General features: G+C 42.6%; 1 protein-coding gene across 1 annotated transcript; it reads left to right on the top strand.

Moving 5' to 3' along the window:
* Nucleotides 1-353: 353 nt before the first annotated feature.
* SLC25A32 (solute carrier family 25 member 32) lies at nt 354-7,993 on the top strand (the record flags this gene model as incomplete). Its single annotated transcript, XM_082235851.1, has 7 exons — nt 354-564; nt 2,087-2,237; nt 3,467-3,552; nt 4,488-4,648; nt 6,655-6,768; nt 6,934-7,079; nt 7,451-7,993. The coding sequence occupies 7 exons, from the start codon at nt 354-356 to the stop codon at nt 7,581-7,583; spliced, it is 1,002 nt and encodes a 333-aa protein (XP_082091977.1). The 3' UTR covers nt 7,584-7,993.
* Between the last annotated feature and the right edge of the window lie 3,483 nt (nt 7,994-11,476).

The following is an 11,476-nucleotide window of genomic DNA, read 5'->3' as shown; positions in this document are numbered from 1 at the left end:
ATGGACCAGGCAGAAACCAAGCAAAGCCAGGAACCACTTCCGGGTCGAGAGAGCCACTGGGGGCACGAGATTCTACTAACGGGCGGACGAAATAGGAACCGGCAGCTCCCTGGTCACGTGAGCAAGGGCGGGCTAAGGCACTAAACCCGCCCACCGAGAGAGGCACGGCCGTCCGATTGGAGCAGCCCAGGGGGAGGGACCGGTTGCTGCTCCCCTATAGGACGAGGCATGTGCCTCGCAGGTCAAAGGGCAGTTTACCTCAGCCGACTCACGTTACCGGCTAAGGTCTGCGTAGGGGTATTATTATTTATTGCAATTGTTATTAATTCGAAAGATATCCTAGGAGTTTTCCCATGAATCCCGCTGCCGCCGTCCCAGGCGCGCAGAGCCGAGCATGCACCGTGGCGGGGTCCGCGTCGACGACGACGACGACGAGTTCGGCCCCACCAGCGCGGTCTCTCTTCAGGCACGTGCATTTCGAGAACCTGCTAGCCGGGCTGAGCGGCGGCGTCATCTCCACGCTGGTGCTGCACCCGCTGGACCTGGTGAAGATCCGCTTCGCAGGTGAGGCGCTCCGTCTTCCTTCCCGCCCTCCTTCCCTGCGCCGCACCGATTGCTGCTGACGTCATCGGCCGCACCAACGGTCACGACCCCCCCCCACCGTCCGTGACGTCATCGGCCGGCCCGACGGCCAGGGACCCTCCCCCACCATTCCTCCCGGCGCGACGTGGCAGCTCCGTTTCCCGCCGATAGAGGGCATCGATTTGCACGTGCTAGTTTGTACAATACGCGTAACAAGTAATTTATAGGAATAATTAGCGTAGTTTAAAATAGAAATTGCCGGGGATGATCCAACTCTGCCAGCGAGGAGGCTTTTAAGGGCACTCAGCAGAGCACACGTGGAATCCCTCTTCAGATATTCCCATTAAATGAATTAGGGCAGAGTGTCCACTTTTCAAGTGTGTCATTCCATTTCCAACCCACATGGAAACCATAACAATAAGTCATTGGATTCGCCATACAGTCATACCTCATGTTATGTTTGCTTCAGGTTGCGTGTTTTCAGGTTGCGTCCCGCGGCGACCCGGAAGTACTGGAAATAGTTACTTCTGGGTTTCACCGCTCGCACATGCGCAGACATGCCACACGCATGCGCAGAAGAGGCGAATCGCAACGTGCGCCTGCACAGACGCGGGTTGCATTCTTTTCAGGTTGCGAACGGGCCACCAGAACGGATCCCGTTCACAACCAGATCTTCTTGCAGTGCCTCACTTTTGCATACTGTGTTGTTCACTTACCGTATTTTTCGCTCCATAACACGCACCCGACCATAACACGCACGTAGTTTTTAGAGGAGGAAAGCAAGGGAAAAAATATTCTAAACGAAACAGTGGGTGTATGATTTTTGTGGTTCATGCTGTGGCCACAGACATGTGATCTGACAGTGAGTTTGGAATAGCCCAATGCAAAAATCCTGAGGATCCATGTGGATCCATGCTTTGTAACCACGTTTTTGCACCACTGCGGCCCCAGGCAACAGTGGGTGTGTGATTTATTTGGTGCAAGATGTAGCCATGGACATGCTATGTGATCTGATAGTGAATTTGGGGTGACCCAGTGCGAAAATCCTGAGGATCCATGTGGATCCGTGCTTTGTAACCACGTTTTAAGTGGGGAGGGAAGGAAAAGCACTCAAGGGACAAGGAGCACGCATGGGGTGTGTGGAGAAGGATGCTGCTAATAATGAAGAAGAGGGGTATAAGGGGAGAAGGCTCCTCTCCTCTCCCGCTTTGCTCCTTTAAAGCAAGCAGGCTCTGTCCCTCTCTCCTCCCCACTCAGCGGCTCTTCTCCCGCTTTGCTGTTTCAAAGTGAGCCACGGAGGAGGGAAGGAAGGGGAACCATGGATCCTCTGCTCACGACTGCAGCAGATCCCCCCCGCCACCCATAGGCATTCGCTCCATAACACGTACAGACATTTCCCCTTACTTTCTAGGAGGAAAAAAGTGAGTGTTATGGTGCAAAAAATACGGTAGCTCATTCTGAAATGCGCTTTCTTCAGACTAATCTCCCGTTGTTTTTTGTGCAGTGAGTGATGGCTTGGAGCTGAGACCGAAATACAATGGTATCCTGCACTGCCTGACAACCGTCTGGAAGCATGAAGGTTTACGTGGCTTGTATCAAGGGGTCACGCCAAACATTTGGGGAGCAGGTGCCTCTTGGGGTCTCTACTTTTTCTTGTGAGTTTAAACTACTTTCCATTGTTCTGGTCAATATTTGAAAGACTAATACTGAATATTTTAAAGGCTAATCTTGAAGGACCTTTGTACCAGAGGCTGCACTTCACTTGAGAGTTTTTGAGCTAGACTGGCAGAGCAAGCAATGTAAATTTGGCTGGGACAAGGAATACCAGTGTGGCATTTTAATTTAACCCTAATTGAATGAAATGAAGTAGTGCACACTATGTCATAAGTATCTTATCCCTACAGTTAATAGTGAGGGAAGCTGGGCATCTGCTATTAAGTTCGCTGGGCCTAGGGTCAAGTCTGAAGATTGCACTGAGCTAATCTTCTAATTATCAACAGCTTTTACTTGTGTGACTTCTGTTGCTCACTTCTGTTGCTCTGGATTACTGTTCGACAGCCACAGCCAAATCTTATTACAATCACACCTAGAGGCCATGAGGTTCTTGTCTGGTTAATCTTTATTTATTTATTTATTTATTTGCTGTTGTTTAATGTATAGAGGTTTGGTATAATAAAGGCTACATTAATATTTGAAACTTTGGAATATTGCTTCCTTATCAGCATGTTTGCAGGTTTTTACAGGTCCAGTAGCAAAATGAGCAATCTCATTTTGTCACCATTAAATTCTAGTATTAACTGAATATGAGCTGTTAGCAAGGAGGGGGAAGCAGCGTAATTGCTTACAGATACAGCTTTTTCTTTCACAACCTTTGTAAACCTTTTATTTACATCAACATACAAATACCCAGACACACGCACATAAATATGTATGGTATAGATAATAGCCTAATCTTTAAATGCTTTATATTTCAATTATAGTTGTAGAGTTCATTTTTTAAAAAACCCTCAAAGTAATAATTATTTATGTATAGAATACTATGATTGGATTCCAAAAAACCAAACTTGTAGTTTCATATATCCATGGGACTTTGGACTCTAGCCCTCTTGGAAAGTTTTAAAATCAGTTTCTGATATGGCGTACATAACACCTGCTGTTCAAAGAAGAATGGGGAAGAGGCTTCTACTTACTGATGTGTGCCCATGGGCTTGCAAAGTACATGCTTCTAGCCTACACATTTTATATACATTGTAGATAAGCATGTGTCATTTTTGTTAGTTCAAATGTTTATGTGTTACTTTGTGTGTTGATATGCAGAATGTACTTCACATATTGGTAAAACAACTAATCAGCTTTAACCTTATCCCAACATTTCACTCTGCAGCTATAATGCCATTAAAGCCTACAAGACAGAAGATAAGCTGGAAAGTCTTGGACCAACTGAACACTTAGTGTCAGCTGCTGAGGCAGGTGAGGAAAATAAAAGTGGGATTAGCGAATACTTTCAGCTTTTCCATATACTGTATTTTGTTGTTGATGATGATCAATATATAGGGAAGAGGTTGGCAACTTTTTTAAAGCTGTGGGCACATTGGCAATCCAGAGACATTGGGCAGCATGTACTGCAACCATGCACACATGAGTGCATGGGAACTGTGCCTCTGCACAAACACACTCTGTCTCCTGTTAGACAGGCTTTAAAAAGTGTTTTTGCTTTTTTACAAGCCTAATGCAGTGTGCATGTGTATGGGGGGGCATACAGCTGGAGAGGCAAGAGTTAACCTGCAGTCCCCAGGAGGATAACTCCCCTCCACAACACCTAGGGTGATTCCAGAGCATTTAGGGTACAGCTGGAAAGAGAAGAGTTGACCCTTATTCCACCCCATCCAAATTGTTCTTCCTGTGTTATAATTAGGTTTGCAAGCAGTCTTCTGTTTTAACCAACTGTAAACCCACCCACACCCAAAAGCTCTTAGTGCTGGAGTTGGGCTTTTAAAAATTATTCCATGGCTACAGTAGCAGGCTTCTTTCAACCCTAATTTCAGCAAGGGAATCTTACAGGCACCAAGCAAGATGTCTACAGGCTCATGTGTTTCAGTGGGTGCTGTGTTGGTAACCCATGATAACGAAAGCATTTGGTAGAGTGCACACTGTGCAAATACCCTGTACTATTGGTCCATTTCTTTAGCAGAATATACTTTTTATCTGTTGCTCTTGGTAAGTGCAGAACAACTGCTAAATCAACCTGGAATGTTAAATGCCAGCATAAAACTTCATTGGCATTAGAAATTGCCAGGTGTGTGTAGGAGTGCCCATGTGTTGAGGGGATGTTGTTGAAATGCTGTTTTTGCACAATGCTAAAGTGTTGACATTAAAATAACTGTCGGCTCTCCATCTGATCATAGGAGCAATGACCCTGTGCATTACAAACCCAATCTGGGTAACGAAGACTCGGCTTGTGTTGCAGTACGAAGCTGGTGTTGACCCATCAAAGAGGCAGTACAAAGGGATGCTTGATGCCCTTATCAAAATATACAAGTATGAAGGTGTACGTGGCCTATATAAGGTAAGATAAGTCAAAGCCAGGACTTCTGGTATTTGATATGGGTATGACAGTATTTTACCACTGTGTCCAAAATCAGTGAATGGTTATTACATGACTTTCACTGCAGTAAGGTTGCCAGTGGGCTTTATTATCATCATCATCATTATCCTCCCTCTGCCTCTAGCATTTTCAGTTCTCTTGTCACAGAGCCATACTTGAGATAGTGGGAAATGTGAGGAGTTCAGTCTAAACCGAGTCAGGATTAGCATTTGGGCAAATATGCCTGAGTTAATGGATAATTCTGTTCTGTAGTGACAGAACCAGTAGGTAGGAACGGATAGGTAGCAGGAAAAGACATACTTGTGAGTAGACTGAATGGAAAGTAGTTTTTGTCAGTTCATGATGCTGCGAAACGAGGGGCTTCTGATCTGGGAGAACCGTCTTGCTAGATCAGTGGACTGTCTTGAGAGGAGGGGGTTCTTCCTGACCACAGACGACTGGTCCACAGACATCACCTAACTGGAACTACATAGTAACAAACAAAACTCCAAGAGACCCAGGAATGAGGCCCCTCCATGGGGCTTTGGATCCAGTTAGCAACCCCCCCCTCCTCAAAATGCCCCCTTTCTGTACTTTCTGAACAGGTGGGAGCAGCAGCCTATTACCTGCCTGGGCCTTCTCCCTCTGCGGGTGGAAATCATTGTTCTTTCTTAGATCTCCTAGCCATTGACTTGGAAGGATTTTTGAGAAGTTAAAAGTTGAATTACAATAAAGTATTTATAGTGTGTGTAAAAAAAAGGCTATATAAATATGTATGTATAAGATACTCAAGGCACACAATAACAATAGACAGATTAAGTGATCACAGGCTTTGAGATAGTAGTCCTTAATTTGTGTCTGAGCTTCATAAAATTCCTACATTTATTATTTTATAAAAAAAATTACATGGCTTGTTTGTAAAAAAAATAATCCTCAGAGAGGTTTACAAAAAGATAAGGCAATAAAATTAAGAATAATTTACAACCATACTTAAAAACATACAAAAGTTAAAAAAATCAAAACACTAAAATCACCTCAACTTTTTAAGCATCTGGGTAGGTTTATCTAAAGAAGAATGTTTTTAGCAGGCACTGAAAAGAGTCCAGTGAAGGCTCCTGCTTGTTACCAATAGCCAGGAAATTCCGAAGTAGGTGTTGCCACACTAAAATACTGAGTTCTTACAATGACTATTATGTGGCACCTGTAGTAGTGCCAATTCCGTTGACCAAAGTGTTTGAGTGGCACATGTAGGGTGAAGCCATCTTGTAGATAAACTGGTGCCAAGTTATTAAGGGCTTTGGATTACTAATAGTAACACCTTGAGCCTGGCCTGGTAACAAAGCAGCAGCCAGTGCAGATCTCTGAGCACAAGTGTTATATGCTGACAAGGCCTCACTCCTGTCAGCAATCATGCTGTAGCATTCTGCACTAACGGCAGCTTCCAGCTCAAGCTCGAGGGAAGCCGCACATAAAGCGCATTGCAGTAATCCAGTCTTGAAGTAACCAATGCATGAACTACTGTCGGAAGGCTTTTCTGGTCTAGAAATTGCTGCAGCTGTCACACCAGTAGCAGTTGGCAAAAGATACTTCTAGTCACAAAGGCTACCTGACCCTGCAGTGACAGAGCTGGATCCAGAAGTATCCCCAAACTGTGAGCCTGCTCCTTCAGGGGGAGTGCAACCCCATCCAGGGTAGACAACTAACTAATTTCTGAGGCACAGGAACTACTCACCCACAGTGCCTCCATCTTGCCAGGATTAAAGCTCAGCTGTTTAATTCTTTCTTTCTTTCAAAAACTGGTTCCCATATATTTTCTTCTCTTAGATGCATATTTTTGTGTTTGGCCATTTCAACCAGTATCCACATTCTGGCATTATAAACTTATAACTGTAGAGTTATATTGCATTGTTTATATACATTTTGTGTCATAGGTTGCTCAGCTTTTCACATGAAACTGCATTTTAAATTGTCTGAAAAACTCTGTTCAGGGCTTTGTACCTGGTCTGTTCGGAACATCACATGGAGCACTTCAATTCATGGCATATGAAGAATTGAAATCAAAATATAATAGACATCGAAACAGGCGATCGGATTTGAAATTGGTAAGACATCCTATGAAATGGAAGTATCTAGTTAGAATTTAAACTTAGTACTATTAACACTTGTATACTTTAATGATAGAAATAAGCAGCGTAAAATGTGAAATTTTGTTTTTTGCTCTTTTAGTGAATTTGTTAGAGCTAATATTGATACCATTTTCTTTTTAGAGCACTTTAGAATATATCACAATGGCAGCACTGTCGAAAATTTTTGCAGTTTCAACTACATATCCCTATCAAGTTGTGAGAGCACGTCTCCAGGATCAGCACAACAGATACTCTGGATTGGTTGATGTCATCCGTAGGACATGGAGGTAGGCCTGGAGATATAAAGCTGGTGTGAAAGGGCTTCCTTTGTTATCACTGATGTACTTGGCATTCTTAAAGACATAAAGCTTTCAACTTTTCCTCTCTCTGTTATAACAGCTGGGTGACTTTATAATTATTTGAGAGAAGTTCAAAACAAGCATGAATGGGTTTGTGAGAGAAGTAGAGGAACTAAAGAAGCAATCCTAAACACATTTGTCTGGGATTAAGCCCCACTGAGTTCATTGAGTAAACCTGATTATAATTAAATAAGAACAATAAAATCAGAATAATGTAATTTAAAGTTAATAGGCTGAATGATTTCCCCCTATAAAATATGTATGGAAGTTGCAAGTAAATTCTTTCTGCTTCTCCCTAGGAAAGAAGGAGTTCGTGGATTTTACAAAGGAATTATACCTAATGTTCTCAGAGTCACTCCTGCATGCTGCATTACCTTTGTAGTATATGAGAAAGTATCCCAGTTGTTGCTTAACCTGAAGAATGGTAACTAAATATTGGTGATTGCTTCAGGAAAGGACATCATCACTTTTTGGCTCTGCAGCAAATCAGATATTCAAGGCAGCTGTCTGGTTTGTTTTTCTGGTACTCACAGAAGATGGAAACTAGAACTCATTTTGTTCTACTAGATAAATCTTTTCTTTATTGAATCTTCAATCTTTGCCAGGAATATTGCCTCATCTGAACATTCTGGATGAGAAAATAGATGCAAAATGTGGTTTTAAAATTTTGTTCTGGAGTGAATTGTTCTCTCTATATGAACAGCAGTGGACTCTTAATGTACAGTGGTGGGTCTCTGGTGTAAAAAATATTAGATGGAATAAATTCCCCAACAATGTTTCAGATTATTGCATATCAGTCTCTACCTCACCAATAAATTGTGCATGTATTTATCCACAATGAATTCAGCTTTTCAAATTCTTTTATTCTGCAACTAGCAAGGATCAGTGTAATTGAGAAGCTTTTGGATTCAGTAGTATAGAACTGGAAAAACATGTTAGTTTTGAATGCATAATATGGCTCTCAGCACACTGCAAAATGGGGAAAGTGCTAAAGTACTATGTTGTCTTTAAAGCAAAAAATTATTGTGTTGCATTGCTGGTATCAATGTTATATTTTATATCTGAATACATGTAACCTTTTGAAAAATAGAATGTTAGAGTTCAAGGCGTGTAGCCTGATCTAATGCAGGCCCAGCATCAAAACTTGTCATGGTCAGGCACCACCAACCAGAACCCTACAACAAAGCACTGTGGAAGGGCCCGTCACTGCTGGAAAGCTGTTGGATGGGCAATGAGAAGCAGTTGCTTTTGCCACCACTCCAGACTCCCCTTAATCTATCATTCACCATCCAACAGCCATTTCACCAGTCTTCTTGCTGCTGCTATATTGCTCCTTGCCAAACCTACCCAGCCTCTTCTGGGCAAAACATTCCAGAATCAGCAAGGTCCCTGCTGCTCTGCTTAATTCCAGTCTCTGGCTCCAGTGGATGCTCTTTTGGTCCTGTGGCTGAGCAGGCTTATATATGCATTCCCAATTCCCCTTATTGCTCAAACCTTGCGGAATGAGAGAGCACAGTTGATTCTGGTGGCTTTATTTTGGCCTTGCCTTCCGTGGATTTTGGAACTCCTTCACCTGTTTGTATCAGCCCCAGGGCCTGACCTGGATCCAGAGTGGTTGAAACGGTTGATGTGGTTCTTGAGCAGCAAAGTCCAAAGAAATCTGGATTATCTTCAGCTATTATTGATACAGTGGTGCCTCGCAAGACGAAAAGAATTCGTTCCACGAGTCTTTTCGTCTTGCGAAGCACGGTCCATCGCAACTGCGTCTCTTCAAGCGGCTTTTAAAAAAAGCGCAAGACGTTTTCGTCTTGCGAAGCAAGCCCATAGGGAAATTCGTCTAGCGAAGCAACGCAAAACCGAAAAACCCTTTCGTCTAGCGAGTTTTTCATCTTGCGAGGCATTCGTCTTGCGGGGCACCACTGTACCATCATGGCATCCTGCAGACCATCCAATGTAAGAATCTTCCAATACACTTGAAAAGTGTTTGCCCACTGCTGCACTACCAAGAGCACATGTTCCTGCAAGAATGTGCTTGACTTTCTTCAGGAGGGTTTCAGATGAGGCCAACAGTAAACACCCTACGTAGATAAGTCTCAGACACTTCCTCGGTGTCTCTTCATTCTTCGGTGTTGTTTGGATCTCATCCTCTTCTCAAAACGATTTCTTCAAGGGGCTACTTTAATGTGTGCCCCCCCCAACCTGAGATCTCCATAAGGTCCTTTTCGCTTTACGACGTCCTCTTTCAGAGCCACAAAAGTCTGCACCTCTTTGGATTCTTCCCTCTTAGTTGCACTTTTATCAGCTTGCCGGGTCTTGAATGCCCCTTTCTATTAACAAACAACTGCATTTTTCATAAAAATAGTGTTTTATAGACTGACCCTTCTTTTGTACCAAAGATAAATTCTGCCTTTCATCAACAAGATTTGGTTTTACCTACTTTGTCCAGATCCTGTCCTGAAGTTTGATCCTGTTTTAAGGGACCTTCCAAGGGTTTCTTGGAGCTTCCCAAAGCCTGACATCCCCATTAAACCTATGTGTGCTTGTATATGCATTTTTTATGAGACTTGCATTCCAGGAAAGTGTGCATAGGGCTGCAAGCTTAAAACTCAGAAACAAAGGTCAAGCATGATTGAGTCAACATTTGCTTATGGTCATAGTGCTTGGAATAGTTTGCATTAGCTGGCAGCCATCTAATGACATTTTCTAAGTAGACTCATTAAAATCTATGGGCTCTTAACTATTCTAATGGATCAACTTTGAGTATGACTCACACTGGGTATCATCCATTGATCATAGAGTTCTGCATGCCATTACTAAGAGAAACTGAATTTTTAACATGCAAATAGAAGGGGAAACCTTAATAAAATGAATGTGTAGATCAGAGGGTCATTTGAAAACAGGTGGTTGTCATTATTCGGAACTCAGTAAGTAATTCTAACTTAACTAGTTTATGAGCAGAATAAAACAAAAATTAAAAGCCAATTGGTTTTTTAGATGCAGCTTTCTGGAACACAGTGTTTGATGGGATATGCACATCAGCAGTTCAAAGTCTACAGTTATGCTAGCACAAGCCCCATGGATTCCAGCCTATAAATTATTTGGATAAGATACAGCCAATGTTTAAAGCACTCTTACCCATATCCAGTTTAAATCCTTGGCGAATTAGAGAGAGTTAAAATGGTGCTTGGATAGAAATTATTGGTTTTTTATCCAGATGGACTTTGTATAAGTACATGACTGGCTTTGGCTAGTGGCCCTGCCTCTTTCTCAGATGGTATGGGGAAAGCTAGCCTGGAAGTGGGGGCAGGCAGCTTGCTTTGCCCTCCTTTCAGTGGCTTGGAAGCACTGTGCTCCAGCTGCTGGTTGCCTTGAGAGTACAGAAGCAATGGGAAAGGGTGCTGTGGCCCTAGTCATTGGCCCAAGGAACATAAGCCACCAGTATACCTAATCAAGCAAAATGGAAGATTAGCCTGGCCTCAGCTGGATACACATGCCAACTGTTGCTTCACTGTTCCATTATCACCCTGAATAACTAATCCTCTATATTCTCCTACTTACCTTCATTTTGCATATTGCCTTTTTGATTTGTAAAACTCATGTCTGGGCCTCTCATTTTTTAAATTGATGCGAGTCTCATGAGGAGACCATGCTTGTCTGAAAAGTGAGGAGATACAGCATGGTTTTAACTATGGAAAGTTGTCATACATAAAAAAGATGAAAGGTATCCCCAAATGGCAGAAAGGTCCCTGCACGGGAGGAAAATGCTACATGGTATACATTCAGCTTATTTTTGTAGTTTTATTTAATGTTTAAGTTGGAACAAAAGGGCAAGAGAAATTCTGAAAGCCTTGTGTATGAATTTCCTTGTAGGTTCTTTAGTTTCATTCTTTAATACGAGTTATACATAATGTACTTGAACCCCAACAAATTAGACATGGATTGATTAAAAATGTGTCCAGAAAACCCATTTTCAATGCCTAAGAATACTTGGCAAATGAGGATAGTATGTAGCTATCTTGCATGCATATTCCACATTGCTTCCTGAGCATGTCATATAGAACCATCTATGAAGATGCTGTACTTGCAAAGTCTCACCTGAACTCACCTGCAATGCCTTTGATATTAAAGCTACTTCTTTGAGAGGGTATTTGTATTTGTGAGATTTATTGGTGCTGCTAACTCAGCTTGACCTTCCATTTCGCTTAGAGCAAAAGTTCCATGTATTTTTCCAGCTTGCACAGGCTGAGCTCCTGTGTGAGTAATCATTGCCATTCACTACACTGCAGGTGGAAGTTTTGCATACAGAAAGGAATGAACCTGTGGCC

The sequence above is a fragment of the Podarcis vaucheri genome, assembly GCF_965113315.1.
Source record: "Podarcis vaucheri genome assembly, chromosome: 8".
Lineage (NCBI taxonomy): Eukaryota > Metazoa > Chordata > Lepidosauria > Squamata > Lacertidae > Podarcis > Podarcis vaucheri.
Note: the sequence above shows the minus strand (reverse complement) of the source record. Positions and strands in the feature narration are given on the sequence as shown.